The sequence below is a fragment of the Oncorhynchus mykiss genome, chromosome 13 (genome assembly GCF_013265735.2).
Source record: "Oncorhynchus mykiss isolate Arlee chromosome 13, USDA_OmykA_1.1, whole genome shotgun sequence".
Classification (NCBI taxonomy): domain Eukaryota; kingdom Metazoa; phylum Chordata; class Actinopteri; order Salmoniformes; family Salmonidae; genus Oncorhynchus; species Oncorhynchus mykiss.
In genome coordinates, this window is record NC_048577.1 from 36,443,039 (window position 1) to 36,469,533 (window position 26,495).

Genomic DNA, 26,495 nt, shown 5'->3' on the forward strand with positions numbered 1-26,495 from the left:
CACGTCCTTGAAGCTGGCAGAGAGAGAGAGAGAGAGAGAAGGGGGTGGGACAGAGGCAGGGAGGGGGCGGGGGAAGCTAGAGTGAGGGAGGGGGGAGAGAGGGGGAGGGATGGATGGACCGGAGGGAGAGGAGTTGTGTTTTTGTATATATTAAAGCTGAGGTTGATTTGTAATCAGAAAAAAAAAGATAATCTCATCCCATCAGCTGAGCCTCTTTTGGTCTCTGTTTGTGAATGAGAGATTTGTGCTCTCAGAGGGAGAGAGGGGGAGGAGAAAGAGAGAGAGCAGGGGGGGCAAACAGGGAGAAATAGAGAGACAACTGGATATAGAGAGTGGAAAGGAAGAAAGAAAAGATGGAAAAACAGAGGGGTGACTGGACAAAACTAGGAATAAATAATGATAGATGCAGTAGAATCAGCATCAGGCATGGAGGCAGAGAGGCATGTGCTATGATTGGCTGGCTAATTTAGTAAACAGCTCCTGCACTGTATATCTGATGGTGACTCAGGGCATGCTGGGTACTCATCTAACGATGAAGAACAACATCTTAGGGTGCAGTGAAAATGTCAACAGTCTCCTTCCTGTTCTGTTCCACAGAGAGCTGAGAATCAGGCGCAGAGATGGTTCCATGGCGAAGGTGCATAAAGATGGGAGGAATTCCGATATTGCGCCATTGTTTTTAGCACTTGGTCCACAGAGTTCTTCAACTACAGCGTGCAACATGGTTCAATGTGCCGGTAAATGGTTCTTTCAGATTGCTAATGTCTTGGAGCTAGATTTGGGATGATGTATACTGCGCAAAAGCCGACACATAAAAAAGAGTACCGGAGAGCAATGCACAACAACCCGGACACATCAGCACACAGCACGGGGAGAACACTCTAATTAGAAACAGAACAAATAGTGTAAATATGAACCACGGAACAACATGACTTTACTGTATATATGGTATTGCACATACTTCATTCAATACTATGAAGTTCTGACAGTTACAGGCAAGTCCAGAGCGGTGAGTGATGAGTGGGCTGGAACTTAAAGTGCATTAGAGGACTTAGTATCAGGGGAAGCAGCAACAACAAGACGAGGCTGACGCTTGGTAAAAGGTCGCAATCACAGCATGTAAACAAAAACAGCTGTTCCAGTGCCCAAGAGGAGAAAGGGAAATAGACAGAGTGGGGGAGAGGAGAGAAACTTGAAGCCAAAGAGACACATAGGACAGGAACAGAGAGAGAGAGAGAGAGAGAGAGAGAGAGAGAGAGAGAGAGAGAGAAGGGGTGGATAGAGAAGTAGAGGAAAACAAAATTAAAGGAGGGAGAGGGGGCAGTCCCAGTCTGGCCCAGGGTTATTTGTAGGGCCATTCTGCAATTTCACTCGCAAGGCAGGAGGGGCTTTGGAAAGTGGAGAGTCGAGTTGGATGGATTTGGCCCCTGGTCAGGGAAGGGCTTTGGTTGTATTGGGCTGGGAGTGGGAGTGTGGCTGTGATGAGGGAGACAGCACAGCGGTTGGTGGAGGAGAAGTGTAACTAGGTGACAGGGGGAGGGGCAAACTTTAAACAGCAGGGAGAATGTTTATCCCGCAGGCAGGCTGGTCAGAGGAGGGGGAAGGCTGCCAGCCGTGTTATTCACTCTGCCTTGCTTACATGTGGGAGGACAGATCGGGAGTTCATCAGTGGGCTTTAGAGCAGCGATTCTCAACTGGTGGGTCACGGGAGGTTTTGAATGGGTCACAGGTGTCTAGGTAAAATAGAAATATATATACTGTACAAATACTGACCAAAAATATAAAACGATAATACTGCGTTACACTTCATATAAGGAAATCAGTCAATTGCAATAAATAAATTAGGCCCTAATCTATGGAATTAATATGACTGGAAACACAGATATGCATCTGTTGGTCACAGATACCTTGAAAGAAAGGTGGCGGCGTGGAACAGAAAACCAGACAGCATGTGGTGTGACCACCATTTGCCTCATGCATCTCCTTTGCATAGAGTTTATCGAGTTTATCAGGCTGTTGATTGTGGCCTTTGGAATGTTGTCCCACTTCTCTTCAATGGCTGAAGTTTAGTTGTTGCTGCTTCACAGTCCTTGGCCCAGGGGCTTCAGCCCCGGTGAGCCCCTGCATTACTCCGGCCCTGAGTTGATCAACATTCTTCATCAAGAATATCAGCAAACTTATATTATTGGCAATGAAAGAGGTGGGAACGTTATTCCCATGTCATATAATTGCTACATTACTATCAATATAGCATTACAAATCATTTTACAGATTGTATTTTGATTATTATTTTTCGTGATGCGAATATTGGGTCCAACTGAGAACCTGATTCAATTTGGGTCCCGAGGCGAAACAAGTTGAGAAGCATGGCTTTAGAGGGTTTGGCTTCATCGCCTTCTCTGCACACATCTACCTCCTGTGTCAGTGTAAGAGTGAAAGAGCCTGGGGATCTTGGAAGAATTAGAGCCAGACATCCTGGAAAGAGAATAATACATCAACAGAAACACGCCATAAAACTCCTGGAATTGACTCTGGCAGCTGCAGGGCACAGACATAAACACACACAGAGAGAGAAGACTGCATCTCCTATGACAGACTGGAGCATGTAACTCTAACCTCTCCTAAATGGGGCATCTCTGTCCATGTGACAGTCAAAAGGGCAGGGGTTGACAGGGCTTCTCCCCAAAGTTATTACAGCCCCCCAGAGGCAAGTTCAGCCCGGGCTCAGATCTGCTCTGGCTCAATGAGCTCAGACTAAGCAGAGTGGAGGTCTGAAAGCTGGCCCCATAGAATGACATACAGTGGCTTGCGAAAGTATTCACTCTCCTTGACATTTTTCCTATTTTGTTGCCTTACAACCTGGAATTAAAATTGATTTTTTTTGGGGGGGTTGTATCATTTGATTTACACAACATGCCTACGACTTTGAAGATGCTAAATATTTTTTTATTGTGAAACAAAACAAGAAATAAGACCAAAAAAACAGAAAACTTGAGCGTGCATAACTATTCAACCTCCCAAAAGTCAATACTTTGTAGAGCCACCTTTTGCAGCAATTACAGCTGCATGTCTCTTGGGGTATGTCTCTATAAGCTTGGCACATCTAGTCACAGGGATTTTTGTCCATTCTTTAAGGCAAAACTGCTCCAGCTCCTTCAAGTTGGATGGATTCGGCTGGTGTACATCAATCTTTAAGTCATACCACAGATTCTAAATTGGATTGAGGTCTGGGCTTTGACCAGGCCATTCCAAGACATTTAAATGTTTCCCCTTAAACCACTCGAGTGTTGCTTTAGCAGTATGCTTAGGGTCATTGTCCTGCTGGAAGGTGAACCGCCATCCCAGTCTCAAATCTCTGGAAGACTGAAACAGGTTATCCTCAAGAATTTCCCTGTATTTAGCGCCATCCATCATTCCTTCAATTCTGACCAGCTTCCCAGTCCCTGCCGATACAAAACATCCCCACAGCATGATGCTTCCACCACCATGCTTCACTGTGGGGATGGTGCTCTCGGGGTGATGAGAGGTGTTGGGTTTGCACCAGACATAGCGTTTTCCTTGATACTGAAATACTGAAATCATATGACAGATCTTGTGACACTTAGATTGCACACAGGTGGACTTGATTTAACTAATTATGTGACTTCTGAAGGTAATTGGTTGCAACAGATCTTAGTTAGGGGTTTCATAGCAAAGGGGGTGAATACATAAACTATGCAAAAAAAGAAACTGACCTTTTTCAGGACCCTGACTTTCAAAGATAATCCGTAAAAATCCAAATAACTTCACAGAGCTTCATTTGTAAAGGGTTTTAACACTGTTTCCCATGCTTGTTCAATGAACCTTAAACAATTAATGAACATGCATCTGTAGAACGGTCCTTAAGGTCACAGTCACACTAACAGCTTACAGACGGTAGGCAATTAAGGTCACAGTTATGAAAACTTAGGACACTAAAGAGGCATTTCTACTGACTCTAAAAAACACACACAAAAAAAAGATGCCCAGAGTCCCTGCTCATCTGCGTGAATGTGCCTTAGGCATGCTGCAAGGAGGCATGAGGACTGCAGATGTGGCCAGGGCAATAAATTGCACTGTGCTGTGAGACGCATAAGACAGCGATACAGGGAGACAGAACAGCTGATCATCCTCGCAGTGGCAGAGATGTGTAACAACACCTGCACAGGATCAGTACATCTGAAAATCACACCTGCGGGACAGGTACAAGATGGCAAAAACAACTGACCGACCAAGTTACACCAGGAACACACAATCCCTCCATCAGCGCTCAGACTGTCCGCAATAGGTTGAGAAAGGCTGGACTGAGGGCTTGTAGGCATGTTGTAAGGCAGGTCCTCACCAGACGTCACCGGCAACAACTTCGCCTATGGGCACAAACCCACCGTCGCTGGACCAGACAGGACTGGTAAAAAGTGCTCCTCTCTGACAAATCGGGGTTTTGTCTCACCAGGGGTGATGGTCAGATTCGCATTTATCGTCGAAGGAATGAGCGTTACACCGAGGACTGTACTCTGGAGCGGGATCGATTTGGAGGTGGAGGGTCCGACATGGTCTGGGACGGTGTGTCACATCATCATTGGACTGAGCTTGTTGTCATTGCAGGCAATTTCAACGCTGTGCGTTACAGGGAAGACATCCTCCTCCCTCATGTGGTACCCTTCCTGCAGGCTCATCCCGACATAACCCTCTAGCATGACAATGCCACCAGCCATACTGCTCGTTTCTGTGCGTGATTTCCTGAAAGACAGGAATGTCGGTGTTCTGCCATGGCCAGCGAAGAGCCCAGATCTCAATCCCATTGAGCATGTCTGGGACCTGTTGGATCGGAGGGTGAGGGCTAGGGCCATTCCCCCCAGAAATGTCCGTGCAGGTGCCTTGGTGGAAGAGTGGGGCAACATCTCACAGCAATAACTGACAAATCTGGTGCAGTCCTTGAGGAGGAGATGCACTGCAGTACCTACTGCAGCTGGTGGCCACACCAGATGCTGACCGTTACTTTTGATTTTGAACCCCCCCCCCCCCCCCTTTGTTCAGGGACACAGTATTCCATTTCTGTTAGTCACATGTCTGTGGAACTTGTTCAGTTTATGTCTCAGTTGTTGAATCTTGTTATGTTCATACAAATATTTACATATGTTAAGTTTGCTGAAAATAAACACAGTTTTTTTATTGCTGAGTTTAAGCACGCACCACTTTTCCATATTTTAAAAAATATATATATATTTTCTGAAACAAGTTTTTTTTTCATTTCACTTCACCAATTTGGACTATTTTGTAAACTCCAAATAAAAATCCATTTAAATTGCAGGTTGTAATGCAACAAAATAGGAAAAACACCAAGGGGTGAATACTTTGCAAGACACTGTAATAGTCAACTATAGAACCTCTGTGGCTGGTCCTATTAACAGAGAAGATCATACGATGTAAAGAAACGTAGGTGCCTACGTACATGGAGATGGCAAGGCTTTGGGAAGGTAATGGAGCATTGAAACTATAATCCACACCCCCACTCAGTCGGGTCCAATCCTGCCCCACCCTAATTCCTCATGAGCACCAGCCAAGTGTTCTGTTGGTAATAAGCTGAAGCATCTGGGGTTTGGACGTCAAAAGCAACGTAAAATGTGAAATCATTCATTTCTAAGGATCACAGAGAGGCTTTGTCCCAGGACAGCAGGTGTTCTCGTAATTCATAGCAGGTCACACAGAAAGAGAGTGTTTATCAGTCCTCACTTCACTCATCCCTCTGCTCTCCACCTGCGTTACCTCGCTGACACATCACAGCTGGCAAATACTAACTATGTGTTCACATCATACAATGATTCTGGTCATGTAGTGGTTATAGGGTATGGGATGGCACTGTGGGAACCAGATGAATATGCATACGGTCATGCGTGCAAGTAGAAACACACGCACAGAAAGAGAGGTTGAGAGAGAGAGAGCGTGCGAGAGAGAGAGAGACAAGCGAGAAAGAGAGAGAGCGAGAGGGAGAGAGAGCGAGAGAGAGACAGAGCGATAGGGAGAGAGAGAGAGACAGAGGGAGAGAGAGAGACAGAGAGAGAGACAGAGCGAGAGAGAGAGACAGAGCGAGAGAAAGAGGGAGAGAGAGACAGAGGGAGAGAGAGAGAGAGCGAGAGAGAGAGAGAGACAGAGAGAGAGACAGAGCGAGAGAGAGAGACAGAGCGAGAGAAAGAGGGAGAGAGAGACAGAGGGAGAGAGAGAGAGAGCGAGAGAGAGAGAGAGCGAGAGACAGAGGGAGAGAGAGACAGAGACAGAGTGAGAGAGCGAGAGAAAGAGGGAGAGAGAGAGACAGAGGGAGAGAGAGAGACAGAGGGAGAGACAGAGCGAGAGAGAGAGACAGAGCGAGAGAAAGAGGGAGAGAGAGACAGAGGGAGAGAGAGAGAGAGCGAGAGAGAGAGAGAGCGAGAGACAGAGGGAGAGAGAGACAGAGACAGAGTGAGAGAGCGAGAGAAAGAGGGAGAGAGAGAGACAGAGGGAGAGAGAGAGACAGAGGGAGAGAGAGAGACAGAGGGAGAGAGAGAGACAGAGGGAGAGAGAGAGACAGAGAGAGAGAGAGAGAGAGAGAGAGAGAGAGAGATTATTGTACCATAAGGACTATGATGATGTCAATGCCAGACACTGAGCATACTGAGCAAGTGAGTACTCTGGCTCTGGCCTGGACCTACATCCATCTGGAATGTGTTAGGACAACAGGCACACTCACCAAATGATGGGATAATCCCTGGGAGACGGAGAAAAAGGGAGAGAGAGAGGAACAGAGTAGGAAAAAGAGAATCACAAAGCACATGTTGACATGGACCAGGTCCACTGTGAGAGGTGGATTACAGAAGAGGCAGGGGGAAGAAGTGATGAAAAGATCCACGGTAGGAACTCTTTGTGTCCAAAGTCCACCATCTACTGGTAGAAAAGGAGATGCAGCAATGAAGCAAACAGAAAGCATGCCGGGATGCAGTGTCACTTAATATCCTATAGATGTCGATCTTGCCTCATATTTTATCATGTGAATAAACCCCTGACACTGACATCTAAACATGGTACTGTAGCAGATGAAGGACATTATGACAGGAGAGGAGGTAGCTATGACTAGGGCAGTGATTTATTTAGGCCTCTCTCTCTCTCTCTCTCTCTCTCTCTTTCTCTCTACCCTTCTCTCTCTCTCTCTCTCTCTCTCTCTTTCTATCTACCCTTCTCTCTCTCTCTTTCTCTCTACCTCTCTCCCTCCCTCTTTATCACCCTCTTTCTGTCCTTCTCTCTTTCTCTCTCTCCTCTTTTTCTCTCTCTCTCTTTCTCTCTACCTACCTCTCTCTCCCTCTCTATCTCTCCCTCTGTCTCTCCCCCTTCTCTCATTCTCTCTCTTTTCTTCTCTTTTTCTCTCTTTCCTTCTCTCTCTTGAAATACCCCCTCTCTCTCCCTCCCTCTCTCCCTCTACACACCCCCAAGCCCCTCACTCATATCATCAATAATATATGGGCCCTTGTTTCCACTGCCACAATTAATCCTCTATCGTTACTATAATTAAAAGGCAGAAATCCCACAAGATGGTTCAGCTTGGCCGGGCATGGTCTGGCACAGGAACTGATGAAGAATCCCTGAGCCACGCACACCCTGTAGCCACACACACACAGAGACACACACACACAGAGACACACACACACACAGAGACACACACACACAGAGACACACACACACACAGAGACACACACACACAGAGACACACACACACAGAGACACACATACACACAGACACCCAGTTAGTCAGGCAGTCTAACTAGACAGACAAACAGACAGACAGATAAACAGACAGATTGGGAGACACGTAAGAAAAGCACAAAGTAGTGTGAGTACCTTTCTCCACCTCCATACAGACACACACACACACATGGACTGGTATCCACGGCAGCCAGAGCCAGGCAGCACAGAGACAGAGAGGTGGAGCTGTCTGATGCTGCAATTAGGACCACACTGTCTTGGTGAGCGGAGAGCGCACAGGGATGAATATTTCAGACCGGAGATCTCTATGGGCACCTATGATGTGTCCTGGCAGACCTACAAACACACAAACACAGACAGAGCTGCCAGGGCTGCTGTTTGCCTCTCAACTAGGCTACATTACCATTAGCGTCAAAACTGATACATGAGCTGAACCACAAACTGACTGTATTCATGAACTCGCTCTTTTCTCTTCACTTCTTCAATCTTGCAATGATTTTTAGGAAGCTCCAGTGCACACACACTCTTATGGCCACATAGAAACACACACACATACACACACAGATGAGCAGTAGCAGCACTCCCCCTGGTGTGTGTTCATTGTGGATGCTGGCTGCACACAGACCTCCTCCTGCCCCTTCATCCTCGGCCCCATCTCCACTTGATTTATCGCTCTCTAATACCACTGCACTAATTAGTCAAGTAATTAATTAATAGGCATTTGCATTTGTGCATATGCAATTAGGAGGCTGGAGAGAGGAGAGTGCAGATGGGGTCTGGGAGTCTGGTGGGGGAGGGTGCGTGTGTGTGTGTGTGTGTGTGTGTGTGTGTGTGTGTGTGTGTGTGTGTGTGTGTGTGTGTGTGTGTTTGTGTGTGTGTGTGTGTGTGTGTGTGTGTGTGTGTGTGTGTGTGTGTGTGTGTGTGTGTGTGTGTGTGTGTGTGTGTGTGTGTGTGTGTGTGTGTGTGTGTGTGTGTGTGTGTGTGTGTGTGTGTGAGTGTGTGTGTGTGTGTGAATACGTGTAATCTGGTCAGAATCGTGGTAGTGTGGGACGCTGGGAGGTGACAGGTACAGGGGTGAGGCAAAAAGACTTTGACACCCCTGTGGTAGACAATCTGACCAACCAATCCACTGCAGCCAATGAGAGTCCCAGTGTTGATGTACATGTGAGTGTTGCACCTAAAGGACTACGCCTTTATAGAGCAAACACCCATTGAAGGGTCTCTAAATTATAGTTTATATTGGATGGTTGTCAACAGACGAGGATAACACCCAGGTGGTTCATACATGCGGACCACCGCACTTAACCATGGCAAGGTGACTGGGAATATGGCCGAATACAAACAGTGTAGTTATTCCCTCCGCAAGTCAATCAAACAAGTGAAATGTCAGTATAGAGACAAAGTGGAGTCGCAAATCAACGGCTCAGAAACTAGACGTATGTGGCATTGTCTACAGACAATCACGGACTACAACAGGAAAACCAGCCACATCACGGACACGGACGTCTTGCTAAACACCTTCTTCACCCGCTTTGAGGCCCGGTACCAAGGTCTTCTCCGTGGCTGACGTGAGTAAGACATTTAAACGCGTTAACCCTCGCAAGGCTGCCGGCCCAGACGGCATCCCTAGCCGAGTCCTCACAGCATGCGCAGATTAGCTGGCTGGTGTGTTTACGCACATATTCAATCTCTCCCTATCCCAGTCTGCTGTCCCCCGGTTCAAGATGGCCACCATTGTTCCTGTACCCAAGAAGGCAAAGGTAACTGAACTAAAGGACTATTGCCCCATGGCAATTCACTTCTGTCATCATGAAGTACTTTTTAGTCACAAGTCAAGGATTGTATCACCTCCACCTCCACCTTACCTGTCACCCCAGACCCACTTCAATTTTCTTACCGCCCCAATAGGTCCACAGACGATGCAATCACCATCACACAGAAAACTGCCCTATCCCATCTAGACAAGAGGAATACCCATGTAAGAATGCTGCTGTTCATTGACTACAGCTACAGCTCAGCATTCAGCATTCAACACCATAGTACCTTCCAAACTCATCATTAAGCTTGAGGCCCTGAGTCTGAACCCCGCCCTGTGCAATTGGGTCCTTCCAGGTGGTGAAGGTAGGAAACAACATCTCCACTTTGCTGATCCTCAACACTGGGGCCCCACAAGGGTGCGTTCTCAGCCCCCTCCCGTACACCCTGTTCACCCACGACTGCGTGGCCATGCATGCCTCCAACTCAATCATCAAGTTGGCAAATGACACAACAGTAATACTTGACTTGATTACCAACAACAACGAGACAGCCTTCAGGGAGGATGTGAGGGCACTCGGAGTGTGGTGTCAGGAAAACAACTTCTCACTCAACGTCAACAAAACAAAGGAGATAATCGTGGACTTCAGGAAACAGCAGAGGGAGCACCCGCCCTATCCACATCGACGGGACAGCAGTGGAGAAGGTATTCCTCGGTGTACACATCACGTACAAACTGAAATGATCCAATCACACCGACAGTGTGATGAAGAAGGCTCAACAGCGCCTCTTCAACCTCAGGAGGCTGAAGAAATTTGGCTTGTCACATAAAACTTTTACAGATGCACAATTGAGAGCATCCTCTTTGGCTGGATCGCCGCCTGGTACAGCAACTGCACCGCCCACAACCGCAAGGCTCTCCAGAGGGTGGTGCGGTCTACACAACGCATCACCGGGGGAAAACTACCTGCCCTCCAGGACACCTACAGCACCCATTGTCACAGGAAGGCCAAAAAGATCATCAAGGACAACAACCACCCAAGCCACTGCCTGTTCACTCTGCTACCATCCAGAAGGTGAGGTCAATACAGGTGCATCAAAGCTGGGAACGAGAGACTGAAAACCATCTTCTATCTCAAGGCCATCAGACTGTTAAACAGCCATCACTAACACAGAGAGGCTGCTGCCTACATACAGACATGAAATCATTGGCCACTTTAATAAATAGATCAATAGACTTTAATAATGCCACTTTAATAATGTTTACATATCTTGCATTACTCATCTAACATGTACAGTTTGGTAAAAAAAGCATTTAGTCAGCCACCAATTGTGCAAGTTCTCCAACTTACAAAGATGAGAGAGGCCTGTAATTTTCATCATAGGCACACTTCAACTATGACAGACAAAATTAGATTTTTTTCTCTCCAGAAAATCACATTGTAGGATTTTTTATGAATTTATTTGCAAATTATGGTGGAAAATAAGTATTTGGTCAATAACAAAAGTTTATCTCAATACTTTGTTATATTCCGTTTGTTGGCAATGACAGAGGTCAAATGTTTTCTGTAAGTCTTCACAAGGTTTTCACACACTGTTGCTGGTATTTTGGCTCATTCCTCCATGCAGATCTCCTCTAGAGCAGTGATGTTTTGGGGCTGTTGCTGGGCAACACGGACTTTCAACTCCCTCCAAAGATTTTCTATGGGGTTGAGATCTGGAGACTGGCTCGGCAACTCCAGGACCTTGAAATGCTTCTTACGAATCCACTCCTTTGTTGCCCGGGCGGTGTGTTTGGGATCATTGTCATGCTGAAAGACCCAGACACGTTTTATCTTCAATGCCCTTGCTGATGGAAGGAGGTTTTCACTCCATTCATTCGCCCCATTCATTCTTTCTTTTACACGGATCAGTCGTCCTGGTCCCTTTGCAGAAAAACAGCCCCCAAAGCATGATGTTTCCACCCCCATGCTTCACAGTAGGTATGGTGTTCTTTGGATGCAACTCAGCATTCTTTGTCCTCCAAACACGACGAGTTGAGTTTTTACCAAAAAGTTATATTTTGGTTTCATCTGACCATATGACATTCTCCCAATCTTCTTCTGGATCATCCAAATGCTCTCTTGCAAACTTCAGATGGGCCTGAACATGTACTGGCTTAAGCAGGGGGACACGTCTGGCACTGCAGGATTTGAGTCCCTGGCGGCGTAGTGTGTTACTGATGGTAGGCTTTGTTACTTTGGTCCCAGCTCTCTGCAGGTCATTCACTAGGTCCGCCCATGTGGTTCTGGGATTTTTGCTCACCGTTCTTGTGATCATTTTGACCCCACGGGGTGAGAACTTGCGTGGAGCCCCAGATCGAGGGAGATTATCAGTGGTCTTGTATGTCTTCCATTTCCTAATAATTGCTCCCACAGTTGATTTCTTCAAACCAAGCTGCTTACCTATTGCAGATTCAGTCTTCCCAGCCTGGTGCAGGTCTACAATTTTGTTTCTGGTGTCCTTTGACAGCTCTTTGGTCTTGGCCATAGTGGAGTTTGGAGTGTGACTGTTTCAGGTTGTGGACAGGTGTCTTTTATACTGATAACAATTTCAAACAGGTGCCATTAATACAGGTAACGAGTGGAGGAGAGAGGAGCCTCTTAAAAAAAGAAGTTACAGGTCTGTGAGAGCCAGAAATCTTGCTTGTTTGTAGGTGACCAAATACTTATTTTCCACCATAATTTGCAAATAAATTCATCAAAAATCCTACAATGTGATTTTCTGGATTTTTTTTCTCATTTTGTCTGTCATAGTTTAAGTGTACCTATGATGAAAATTACAGGCCTCTCTCATCTTTTTAAGTGGGAAAACTTGCACAATTGGTGGCTGACTAAATGCTTTTTTGCCTCACTGTATATACTGTTTTTTATACCATGTATTTAGTTAACCCACTGTTCCTAGGCTGTCATTGAAAATAAGAATTTGTTCTTAACTGACTTGCCTAGTTAAAAAAAAAATGTATATGTATATATTCTTACTCCATTTCTTTACTTAGATTTGTGTGTATTAGGTAGTTGTTGTGGAATTGTTAGATTACATGTTGTTGCACTGTCGGAACTAGAAGCACAAGCATTTCGCTACACTCGCAATAACATCTGCTAACCATGTGTATGTGACCAATAAAATTTGATTTGATTTGATCTGGCAAAATCCATACACACACACAAGCGCATTATTTTGCATAAACTCTTCTCAGTATTCTAATTTCAGTTTACAGAGGACAGTTTGTTGTCTCCTTTAGCCTGTCATTGGCTAAAACGATGCTGTTGACATTTGCCATTTATTTTGGCAAGGTGACTTGAAGGATGATTGGGACTTGTTGAAATGCACGGGTAAGGCAACCCGTGCCCAGCGCCCTCCATTCCCACCTCCCCAGTGCCCAGTACTGCTGAGGTAGGGCACCGATTTGGCTGGCAGCAGGGCCTGACATGATGCCTTCCATCCCCCACATTTGGAGGGGTGCCAGGATGCCATCCTCTCTCTCAGCCCGTCGGGGACTGGATGGGACACATTACTGAATGTGCAGAATCATGACCCCCATAGCCACAGCTGTTGCCACACTACTGCTGACCCCGCAGGTGACCCTCCCCTGGTGACTGTCTGACTGGGATCTCTGGGGAGTTGGAGGAGAACCTGGCCCAAGGACATGAACCCACGGTGCTATTTCCCTGCTTCAAAATGTCCCTTTGCCTGCCTCTCAATTGTCTGTCATTGCTGTGCCAAAGGACAGACACATGCATGCCAACTTGGACCTGGTGGTCACAGAGCTCGTTTTCCAGATTAACTTTACTAATGCCTGCCTAATGGTGAGATATTGGAGTTGGAACTTGGAATAGAGAGAACTCAGGGATACCATGACACAGGAAGTGGGGAAGAGGAAAGCAGGAATTCGCAGGCTTGCAGCACTCTTCTTTATAACGCCATTGATTTGGTTAGTGTGCCAACGCTCCTCCCACTCTGGGCAACCGCACAGATGCCAGCTCCAACCACCCCCGAACCCCCTCCCTCACGGACCCCCGCCCTTATCCCGTCCCTGGTGGGGTTGCACACCTGGGCCCCATCGTTGTTGCTGTGCAGGAGGACTGGCGCTTGCTCGCCCCGCAGGCACCCCTCAGCGTCTCACTCTGAAAACACCAGCGCTCAAGCAATCTCGTCATCCCTCCTACCTGTGCCCACGTCTAATCTCATCTCACGAGCACCTGTAAACAACAAACAATCAATAGGGTCTCAATAGCCGAAATGTATCTGTCTATCCGTGTTTATTGAGAGTGAGTGTCATTGATCGTTCTGCCCGTAGAGTCTGCGCGCAATGCTATTTATTTTGATTGTTTTCCCCCTGAATAGATCACTATAATGCTATTCAATTAGGTACATAAATAGATAAACAATATCGCCTTCTGTTCCCAGGTCTGCAAATGCACCCAACCCCCTCTCCTTGATCACCGTTGTTTTATGCATGCTATCGTTTAACTTAACCCTTAGGTTAAATGTAAAAAATAATAATAAAGGCAAATACACCAATAATATCCGTTGTCTACAACAAACATTTTTGTTCGCCCATTTTTATGTTCCCTCTCTTTCACTCGTATTGCCTCGTCTCAGTTTCTCTCTTTTTCTGGCAGTGTGAGCGCGAGTGCAGTGACAGATGGCGGGGCCCTCTTCCCTCGGGAAGACAATCTCTCCGAATGCGGGCGCATGTCAATCACCGGCTCTCATGTGATGGCTCTTGCCAGTGACGTGCCAACCATATGGCCTGGCATCATAGCTGGTATGTAACCCTGCCTAGTAGCGATGCCCACACTGTCTCAGAGCGCGCGCGCGGATAGCACACTGAGCACCCTGCCGCACCTATAGGAGCGTTTGCTCGCGGTCCCAGAAGATGGTCTGAACTCACGCGCTTTCCACCCCTTCAAGAGCTCTCGCGGAGGTAAGTTGGAGTGTAAACAAATCGACGAGTGACCTTCCCAATATGGAAAGTAATTAATTTAATAAATCGAGATTAATAATGCAAGGATAATTCGTGACCGTTTTTTGGTGGATGTTTGTGCCTCCTTGTAAACGTCTGTTTTGAGTTCACTCAGCTTAATGCCATTTTTGAACATTTGGATTATGGTGTAGCTATGGTTCTTCGTTTGGCACGATGTTATGCTCCATTTGTCCTTCAACTTTTAACAGCGCGGACCTCCATTATGTGTGTTAATTATAGGCTAGGAGTGCAATATAATATTTCTTGCTTATTTTGTTCAGAGAACAGCTATCCACAAAGGCAAGCTCTAGTCTACAGCCTATCTCTGTGGACAATCGAAAAAAAAATAGACAACCTTCCTCCGGAATTTAATTAATTTCAATAGTCAGACAGTATAAGGCATTCATTTGATTAGTGAAAAATACATGGAAACATGAGAAACAGAGAGATTAATAGAAAGAGAGATACAGAGGGAGAGAGAGGGGAGGCAGAATTCTTCTTCACTGTCAGCTAATTATTTATGCGTCTCATGGCTTAGATAGAAGATTTATCGATGATTTTATCTGAGTGTTCATCTTGGAGAAAAGGAAAGGGTGGGTGGGGCGTTATTGAAAGCGAATGTACAGTAGGCTAATGCGGACATTATTTATTTGTGTTTGTGTAGTTTTATCATCCACAATTATTCTTTCAACATGTTACATTCCAAATACATCGATGGCTTCCCTAAATCACGCAAGCACCGGCCATGCAAGAGGAGCTTATTGTTGCAATTAAATAAAAAAACAAAAAAATCTGTTTCTGAAATGCATTTTTTATATATTTTTTAAGGACTGCTAAAAGGATACAAAGCAATTTCCGTCTGTAAATGCAAACCTCTCCAACTAAAAGGGGTTTGGAATCGCTCAGTCGTGCATACTGAATTATGTGTGAAATATTTTTCTTGTAAGGTAGTCTAACATGGTCTGTTAATTAAACGTTTTTTTTTTTTTTTTTTAATTGAGCAAATCTCCTGAGCCTGAAATTTCCAAACGAGATTTTGCCTCTGGCACACCCTCGAGATAATTAGCACCGTATTCCTCCTGGTTGACTTTGGGTCCACACACATCACGTAGCCCAACCACAGTCCTCCAGCCTACCAGAGATACAAGAGATTTACAGTGATTTAGGGTGACAATATGTTACTGATTTGAGATGGTTTAAACTGTCCATCTATCATATCTTTGCACTGGCTATTTACATTCAAATACCATCTCGTTTCTCCTTTTCGGATAATTTATGCTATTTTCAAAAAGGCCTGGCTCAATCAACTTCGTATTTTAGGATTATAACATTTGGATGATATTCTAATTGGTGTTTGGGTAAGATATTTACAGATGAAATCTTTGTTGAGTGCAATTATAACAATGTACATTCTTTTTTTATTACTATCATTATTATTATTATTATTATTTATTGGCTATCAAAATGGATCATTGTGGATAGTATTAACCCATGTGATCCTATAGTACCGAGCGTGATAAGACAACAGTGGCTCTGCAGGTGTGGTAGAAGTCATCTCAATGTCAAATGTGACTAAAAATAGGATAGCCTATTAATTAAAACTTCCGATATCCACACACAATATTTTGTGATCACCTTCTGACACGATGAGCAACACCAAGGTAGAGAAACTAAAATCAGAGTATAAATGTGCATGTCCTCTTGCCGTGTTTTTTGTGGAGGTGGGTGCTGGAATGTAGCCAGAAGTATGTGAGCGTCGGGGGGAGTGAAAGTAGGGGCACGTTGCTTCACAGTGCGCCCCACGGGATCTGTAATGTATCCTGTGCTGTTGAGACCCGCTGCGCGAGGGCAGGAGGGGGGGGGGGCACATGGACAACAGCAGGGAATTAAATAGGGGACCGGTTGGGCGATAGACCCGAGTGTTCACTGAAATGTTTCTGATGGCATGCTGTTTTAGTTCCTCCCAAACACGTCTAATTTCAGTCTTATTAGGCTATTCATGTCCTCTGCCTTTATCATGTAGAGATATTAATCCAAACTTGATTGAGAATTATCCCATTGTTGTTGAATGCATTTCATTACGTTCTTGTTTTTTCCTTCAGCCCTTTTCTGATTTGAAATGCCCTCACTCCTCAGACAACTTTCTTTATCTCTTTCAGTGCCGCAATGTTGACTAGGCTGTTCAGTGACCCGTCGCTGCTTCCCGACATGCATAAGTATTCGGCCTGGGCAGAGGACAGCGAGAGCGAGGACTCGAAGACCAAGGATGATGAGGATCACTGCCGCGTGGGCGATGACGACATGGATGTCCCGGACCTGAGAAGCAGCCGGGCACATTCTGAGATCGGCGGTGAAGACGAGGATGACGAGGCGGATGAGGACGAAGGAGAGGACGGTGCAGAGGGGGACGGGCCCAAAAAACGGGGCCCTAAGAAGCGTAAAATGACACCTGCGCGTATCGAGCGATCCAAGTTGCGTCGTCAAAAGGCAAACTCACGGGAGAGGACGCGCATGCACGACCTGAACTCTGCGCTCGACAATCTGCGTAAAGTCGTGCCCTGTTACTCAAAAACGCAGAAGCTCTCCAAAATTGAGACTCTCCGTTTGGCCAAGAACTATATCTGGGCCCTCTCTGAGATCCTGCGCTCCGGGAAGAAGCCTGATCTTGTGTCCTACGTGCAGACGCTGTGTAAAGGACTGTCCCAACCCACGACCAACCTGGTTGCGGGTTGTCTGCAGCTCAACTCCCGAAACTTCCTAACGGAGCAGTGTCCGGAGGGAGGACGCTATCCCGGCTCCAACTCCTTCTCCATGCATCCTTACCCCTACCAGTGCTCCCGCCTCTCCAGCCCTCAGTACCAGTCTGGTTCCAACTCGCATCCCTTACGGACACACGGGTACTGCTCAGCCTACGATTCGCTGTACGGTGGCAGTGGATCTCCAGAATACAACAGCCCAGAGTATGAGGGGCCCATCTCCCCTCCCGTGTGCATCAATGGCAACTTTTCTCTGAAGCACCAGGGCACTACGTCCCCCGAGGTAGCCGAGAAAGGCTATCATTACTCTATGCATTACTCCGGCCTGTCCGGCTCTCGCCCCACTGCTGGCCACATATACGGTTCTTCAGGGGTGCGGAGCAGCATCCACACCGAAAACGTATCGCCTTACCACGACATGCACCTGCACCACGAAAGGGCCCCCGTCCCCGTGTACGATGAACTCAATGCGTTTTTCCACAACTGAAACAGCAGTAATATTGCCATGCGTGGGAGTCTTCTTGCAATCAACAATCAATTAGTTGCCCACCTTTGGCAAGGCGCGTGCACGGTCACACCCCCTCCCCTAAACCTTAGTCCCAAAGGACTATGACACCAGACACGGATCATTGTGGAAACAGCGTTTTATTTATTGTTTTTCTATGTCCTTTTATATAATTGTATTTATTTTGTATCTATTCTGTGACGATGGGATGCTGTGAAAATGTTGCATTTGAAATGGAATGTGTACAGATTTGACGGTGATTGACGTATGGATTATTATTGAAATAGCTAGTTAAACAGAGATAAAATGCAACCGCATAGTCACGTTTATAACATTGTAACAACCGATGATGCTGTAACTCATTTGGAAATAGAGTATTCAATTAAGAAGCAAGCAGTGCACTTAAAAGCAAGCATTTCGAAGAGATAGGAAGATATATGTGTTCAAATGTCGACAAATGGCAACAGCTATGTCAGAAAATTAAACATATTTCACCTCTATGCAAGAAAGAGCCTACGCCAAACAAGTATACAAGGACCAATTACAGGCTATATCTAAAATAGTGTACATTAAATTACATTCAATTAATTTAACACTTCTCAACAATATCATTTCATTGCTTCTCGGCCCCTATTCTGACTTACCATAACACACACGGGAGGAATTGCTTGACGTCTATTTATTTATTTATTGAGGGACATAGATTCAAGTGGAAACGTTTTGTCCTCACCATAATGACACAGAGAATACCATTTTCGATCCCTAGAATATCACCAATGGATAAGGAAAAGCAAAGGAAAAGCAAGAATATTTGGCAGATTAGGCCTATATGGCTAAAGCCAACATTTGAAATGAGTGATTCTAAAGAAGCAGATATGGGCTACCAGCTCCGGCTGGTCAAGTCGTTCTAATGTAAACGATTCGATAGTGTTTACGTTCATTAGATTAGGCTACCTTTCATAGATTTGCAAGTTTGCACTATGTTTTAGATGTCATTAAAATGCAATTGAAAGGGGTTTAATGTAAGCCGATAGCACTTGGCTTTTGTACATCTACAATCCTGTCAGTGACGGAACGAAGAATCGGATAGGCCGACATTAAAATAAACACAATATTTCATGTCATGCCACAGGAATAAATACGGCAAGTCAAGTAACTTTCTAATCAATCGAACACATTGACTTGTTGAATAGGCCTATTTCTAAAAGTGCAAGGGCCAGGATTTAGCACTCAATTTCGAAATAGTCGAAGTTATATCAGAAGGTCGATATATTGCACTGAAATGACAGGATGATTATTGTTATTATTATTTACAAACAGTATTATTCCATGCATAATTTTGTCTATACTAACTAAATCAATGCAAATATTTCCACGAAGGGTCCCCCGAGTCGTCAACATGTGTTGCATCTTTCATTGAAAGCGAAAGTGAAAACTTTGTATTTAAACAATGTGTGTGTGTGTGTGTGTGTGTGTGTGTGGTAAAATAAAAGGATAATACATGAAATTGTGCTACATCATTTCATTTTAAACCTATATCCAAGTTGTTACTCGGTAAACGTTGTCCTTTCTCGTTGAAATCCAGAAGAATAAAAAAAGTATCGGCTGGCTCGATGGTTAAGTTATCAGTATAATCATCAACTATGTAAGGGCTATATTATATTCTTCCTATAATTATTCTTATCATTGGAAATGCTCTATGACATGATGATTCAGTGTGGCCTGGAAAGGGATGGGTTTAACATCAAACATCCCCATATCGCTCTGCTTTCGGGAAGTGCGTTAGGCCATTGGAAGAAGTAGCATTACTTGACATGTGACTCTAACAGGTTTAATATAGGAGATTTATAAGCTATGTCAATATGTTGCAGTAAATCACATTCTTCAATTAAGCCCACAAAAAAAGTGTTGTAGAATGAGTTCGAAAGCCATATTCGAAAGACTTCCACTTGTGGGAGATGATAACATTTCTAATGATTAGGCATAGAGGCACAAACGGGAATTCTAGGATCTAATCAACAGGCCAACACCATCTTTCCGGAACACAACTAACATATTACAAAGACAAACGTGTCAACAAAGAAGCCCTGCAATGGACTCTAATGAGTTGAACAGCAGGATCTGGACAGATTGGGAAACGGCCTCCGGTTCTGCAGGCGAGCCAAAATCCCTAACAGTTACCAAAGGGCCTGTCTGAAGCTTTCGGGGATTTCTATGATGGTCAAATGATATGGGAGCCGTTATAAGCCTAACGAATTCCTTTGAAGAGAGGGCCTGCTATGACAACTAACTTCTAGATCAGGGGTGTGCAACTTTGATGTGGGTGGGGCCACAAAACATCGGAACTCATCATGAGGGTCCGCAGTGGCTCGCGGGTCTGCGTACCCACATCCATACCCAGATGCAGTCAGAGCCGGTCCAATTCTTTTGGGGGCCCTCCCACCTTACGAGCAATACATTTTAACTACGTTTTAGAGTTCATTTCCTGCAATTTTACACATTTTGCCAGGCGGGTAGAAAAAATGTTGCTGTTTTAAAGCAAGTTAGCTGCAATTCTACATATTCTTCCATGGGGTGATGACAAATGTTTGCAGTTTTGCGGTCTGATGATCAATGGTTGCCCGTCCCGGATCTAGATCATGAGTTTGTGTTTTTTTCGGGCTACTTTTTCGGTTGTACATACAAGCAACCGCGCTCCTGCTCCCTTTGAGCGCATGCCAGAATATTATTGGCATCAAAGGTAAACTTGACTCGAACGGACACAAGGATCACAATGCACGAGAATGAGACAAACGGGCGGTGTAATGAGATGATTTTTGAAACGCGGAAGAAATACAGAGACTATAGCCCTATTCGCTGACATTAAATCATCGAAAATTGTAGCCCAAAAAAAGCACGGAACATAAGGGATCCCTAACTAGCACAGATATCATTTGTAATCAAAACACGGCATTGGAAATAGGCTAAAATATTGCGGGCAGCAGAGGACCTTAATCCAGCCCATGTAGTCCATATTGGAATGACAACCTTGACTTCAGGCTCATTGGCTCAATGGACATTGACAGTGACGGTCATGTATTTTCCACAGCGCATTTCTTCAACCCCACCTGTATTTCTCCACAGGTAGCCTACCCTGATGAACTAAGCAGGACGTCATAACTTATCATAACTCGTCATAACATCCATAACTCTCACACACACACACGCACACATACACACACCGAGAGAGAGAGAGAGAGAGAGAGAGAGAGAGAAATACACTTTTGTGAGTGCGATGTTTACTGTTCATTTTATATTGTTTATTTCACTTTTGTTTATTATCTATTTCACTTGCTTTGACAATGTTAACATATGTTTCACATGCCACTAAAGCCCGTTGAATTGAATTTAATTCAGAGCGAGAGAGAGAATTCAGCAAAAATATCCTCGTAAAACACCAAATAATGCATGCAGAGCAGAATTAGGCCGATACCCGCTAATTATCAAAATCCAGAAAATAGATATTCAATTCTACAATTTGCTTGCCTTGCATATGCAATTCAATGTGTTTTCTCGTCAGCTATTAGGATAAAGATTTATGAGATTCCCAAACCTTCCATAACAAAGCCATCACATGAACCTGGAGAAGAGTCCCCTAAGCAAGCTGGTCCTGGGGCTCTGTTCACAAACACAAACAGAACCCACAGAGCCCTAGGACAGCAACACAATTAGACCCAATCATGAGAAAACAAAAATATAATTATATGACACATTGGAAAGAATTAACAAAAAAAATGAGCAAACTAGAATGACATTTGGGCCTAAACAGAGAGTACACAGTGGCAGAATATCTGACCACTGTGACTGACCCAAACTTAAGGAAAGCGTTGACTATGTACAGACTCAGTGCGTATAGCCTTGCTATTGAAAAAGGCCGCTGTAGGCAGACCTGGCTCTCAAGAGAAGACAGGCTATGCGCACACTGCCCACAAAATAAGGTGGAAACTGAGCGGCACTTCCTAACCTCCTGCCAAATGTATGACCATATTAGAGACACTTATTTCCCTCAATACAGAGATACACAAAGAATTCGAAAACAAACCCAATAATGATAAACTCACATATCTATTGGGTCACCGCAGCAAGATTTGTGACCTGTTGCCACAAGAAAAGGGCAACCAGTGAAGAGCAAACACCTTTGTAAATGCAACCCATATTTATGTTTATATATTTCCCTTTTGTACTTTAACTATTTGCAGATAATGTGACATTTGAAATGTCTTTATTCTTTTTGAACTTTTGTGAGTGTAATGTTTACTGTTCATTTGTATTGTTTATTACACTGTTGTTATTCTCTAGTTCACTTGCTTTATCAATGTTAACACATGTTTGCCATGCCAATAAATCCCTTAAATTGAATTGAGAGAGAGAGAGATTTCCATTGTGCTTGAATTGTATCATTTATTTTGCCAGGCGTAGCTAATTCTCTAGGTCACAGTTACAGGTTTTTACTTTAATCAAAATTGATTGTGTGATTGTAATTCCCTTGATGCAAAACTTTTTTCGTCGGATTTTTGTTTGTCTGAAAATACAGTAGGATTATTGTTTCAACTGAAATTATTGGTTTTTAACGAATCTCTACACTAACCTTATTTGATTTTACACTTGTATATGGTGCATTCTTATGAGCAAAATTGGGGGATTTTGAGTAAAAATGCACTGAATGAACGTGTCTATGAATGTGTAAACATGCTTTTCAAAATGTACTATCAACTAGTTGAATGGCCTCCCGCACTGTCTAATGCTTTTGATATTGATGACTGCACTCAAATATTTATACATTTTAGTTTATAGCATAAGCACATTAACAACAGATAGATAAATAGATAGATATAGATAAAAAATAAATAGATATATTTTTAAATTCACATGTCTCCATCACTAGATAATATAGGAATTTCTCTAGGAATTTCATGGATAATATCTCTCAAGATTTCATGGAGCATATAAGAAAGACATCGACTAAATTCACCGAGGGGATTACTTCCTGACTATCAACTATAATTAAAAACACACTGACATGTGCTGCAATGTAAATATCGGAATGAGAAAATAAAATGTAATTTAAGAGACAACAGGCCTTAGTCTCAATATGTTCGTGTCAGTCAGCTCGGGCGGTCTAATATTGTCGTCGCAACTCTTGAACTCTTCATGAAGCTTATTCAATGCCATGATAAACGTGAAGAAGAAAAAAATAATTACATTAATTTGTATTATTCTTGAACACACACGTATGATTTTGAGGCAAGCCTTCTAGGAGCACAATGCAAGGGGCAGCAGTTGCCCTCCATTGTACATGAGACGATGCCACCCCGGCTTGGTTTGGAGCGCTGCCCCGGGTCCCATATGTTCCTCAAAATGTCCAGGGTGCGATTAGCTGAGGACACTCCGGCTCACAGAAGAAAGGGAGCTGGGCTTGGACCGTGGAGTGATGATGACCGGCAGCAATGTAGGCCAGCAAAGCCGAAAGTATAAATTGAGAACAGCCTTGTTAAAAATATAATAAATAAAACAACATATATATGGACAAAATTCATTTTGTAGCCCCAGTTTATTGTTGGCCATTTGCATTAGATACTAAACTAAAACTGGTGTGACATTTGGACAGCAATCTAAATTGAAAGTTTGACAAAAAACATTGAACATTTAGCTACATTTTACATCAATAGACTAAATACAAATATAAACACGAACATAACTACTTATCGGACATCAGCCTATAAAAATAAACACAATTTTACTTAATCCCAAAAGCAGGCTATTTTGCACGCAAGAGATTTTCAGGTGGATGAAATAGGAATTAGTCTAGGCTCAATCCATGCATTTATCTCAGTAATACTTGAGTTTGCTTATACAGTATATGTGACTAAAAACATCTAGGCTATTTTTTTAGGCTAGTCTATTCCTTTCTCTCGTTTCAAACTGAACACTGAGCACCATTCACTCGAGCGTTTCATTATGCGAGAGGATGTGAAATAAACTCAAGTCTAGGCTACGTGGTCATTGATGCATTCCCTTACACGTGATTGTGATGTGACTAAATTGTGCCTTCACTCACTTTGGGATAATACAACTACCGGAACGATTTAGGCTATCTTGACACATTGAATAAAAAGTTATGTGCAGAAAGTTTAGTTCTGCATGATGTATTGCATAAAACAAGGTTAAATAGCGTATGATAATGCTATAGGCGTAGTCTATTCTTTAAAATGCATTTTTAGGCAAATCAGCAAAAACCCAAGTTTTCTGGTGTGTTTCTAGAGAGTGCAAGCGGAGGAGCAGGCTAGAGCCAGTGGGAGAGGGCATCTATCAAAATATTCCCTCGTCCGGCGAGAGGTGCGCGCTTTCCAGAGGCGGAAGTTGGCAGCCGTGCAGAGCTGTGCGTGCCAAGTTCCTTAATGTTCCCCGGCACCAGCACGAGCTCTGGAGAGGACACCCGCACGCCTCGCCGCTGCCTCGTGCCAGTTTGCCCGGCCAAAGTGGCGCTGCTGGGAGGAGTCTGTATTTCTTTCCTAATTTCACGGCATCTGTTCATTATCCAGCACGTTTAAAACGAAAGTTCTTAGTCTGACTTCAAAACATACACACACACACACAAACACACACTGAGTAAGTGCTGAACAAATCCTCTGGGATTTGCTCCACTGGTGAAAACGTATTCATGCTGTGTTTTTATCAATTGACATAGCAGGAATTTATATGTTGGGATTGTTAACGAATGTGGTATCTGGCTAAAACTTTGCATTACAATATTTTTTAAATGATGTACGAAAATATTAAGGCCAACGTAAACTGAGGATTTACAGTAACTCCTCTCTGCCCAGGATGGTGTTTATTGTTGACCACCAGCAGCACAATCCTCAGCTCTGAGAGATGGAGGGAGTCACTGCAACAGAAATGAAATAGAGATCGTATTGAAGGCTACGAACTTCACATACCAAACGCACAGTACTCCCGTGCCCTCTGCAAAGTGAGATAATACATCTCGCTGTTTAAATTATCGTGTGTGCCCACTCTTTTCTCGCTAAACTTGGTGGAAGATATCAAAGAAAAGTGTTTGTCCGACATAACAGTCAATGTAGTGCGATTATCAAAATGTCACAAGTATCTTTAACTGGTGTGAATTCCAATTAACATGTCTAAATATTAGAAATGCTAATTAAACAGGAAACATTTAAGAACCTGTAGGCCTACTTATAATACAGTGTGTATCAATAAAATACAAATGTACATATAAATAATTGTTTTATGGCATTATCATAAAAGCTACAGGAAAGGGCTTTTTTTTTTAGAAGAGACCATGATGCTGAAGGTAAGTAAAGTAAATCAACATCAGGTCATATCTAGTGCCATTGAACGCACGCACACACACACACACACACACACACACACACACACACACACACACACACACACACACACACACACACACACACACACACACACACACACACACACACACACACACACACACACACACACACAGAGGGAGAGAGAGTAAGCTTACTTTGAATATCTTGCCTCTCACATAGTGAATACAAGCAAGCTCACAATCCGACACAGCCAGCCCCATGCATGCACTGCTCAGCCCCAGTGCCAGACTGTACGCCAGACAAGGAGGCAAGGCTGTCACTGGCAGGCGATTCCATGGAAATTCCACAACATCTGTTAGTTATCGCACAATGGGGCACGGTGGTGGGGCACGGGCAACGGGGGCAGGCGAGGCAGAAGCTAAACGGAGAATCTGCTACTGTTGGATTGAATGCCAGGGGAGGAACGAGGGGGACACAGGAAGGGTGACAGACAGGGGTGGAGATTAGGAGGGGTGCCAGGTAGGTTTGGAACCTTGGGGGGGTTGCCACTTGCCACATAGGTTTAGAGGTTTTGGGGTTGCCATGTATTGGGGTTTTGCGCTTTTGGGGACAATGCAGGCAGGGGTGGAGATTGGGAAGACACCAGGGAGGGTGAGGCCTATAGGGGACAATGGCTTGGTAACTATAGTTTATTGTTTACTCTCTGCAGATGGATGCTTCCATCTGACAACTGTCAGTCATCTCTGTCGAGGGCAGTGTAGCTATGTTCTGGCTGGTCACCAGTGAGACCCTCCCTGGGATAGGCGTGTTTGAACCATGTTTAGGAGGTTAAGTAGGAGTGTGCATGGGGACACTGCTGGATCAGAGGGGTAGCTGTGGGTTATTGCTGGTCTGCACAGATGGCATGTGTTATAGGAGTGTGCTCTTGCTTGCGTGTGTGTTTGTGTGTGTGTGTGTGTTTGTGTGTGTGTGTGATAGGGTTGGATGATGCCTCGGTCACATGGGCAGCAGTAATTGGCCTCCATATTGACCAGTTTGCAGTGCTGGGGGGCGGGCAGTCTCCCAGCTGGACCTGTCAGACAGCATCCCATCCACCTCACTGATCACCCCCCTGACGACCTCTCCACTATCTTCCTCTTCTCTCGTCTTCATCCCTCCTGTCCTCCAGCACCTCTCCTTTCATCTCCTGTCTTCTCTTCCTCTCGTCTCCTCCCTTTCCTATCCTCTCCTAGCCTTCACCACCTGTCCGTTCCACTCCTTTCCTCGGCTCTACCTTCTCAACTCTCCTCCTAGTCCTCTACCACCTGTCCTCTACCACCTCTCCACTCCTTAGTGTTCAGTTACATGTAGGTCACTAACAATAATTTAAA

General features: G+C 44.5%; 1 protein-coding gene across 2 annotated transcripts; it reads left to right on the top strand.

Annotated features, from left to right (window-relative positions):
* The first annotated feature begins 14,315 nt into the window (after window positions 1–14,315).
* LOC118938276 (neurogenic differentiation factor 2-like) lies at window positions 14,316–17,901 on the top strand. Of its 2 annotated transcripts, none has more exons than XM_036940935.1 (2): window positions 14,316–14,473; window positions 16,672–17,901. In XM_036940935.1, exon 2 carries the CDS (start codon window positions 16,679–16,681, stop codon window positions 17,753–17,755), a length of 1,077 nt encoding a protein of 358 aa, XP_036796830.1. In that variant the 5' UTR covers window positions 14,316–14,473; window positions 16,672–16,678; the 3' UTR covers window positions 17,756–17,901. The 2 variants fall into 2 exon arrangements, with proteins under 2 accessions (XP_036796830.1, XP_036796831.1); XM_036940936.1 differs by lacking the exon at window positions 14,316–14,473 and adding an exon at window positions 14,483–15,870.
* Window positions 17,902–26,495: the final 8,594 nt, after the last annotated feature.

Coding starts and splice junctions, on each gene's coding strand:
- LOC118938276 (XM_036940935.1), top strand. CDS start 16,679: ATGTTGACTAGGCTGTTCAGTGACCCGTCGCTGCTTCCCGACATGCAT.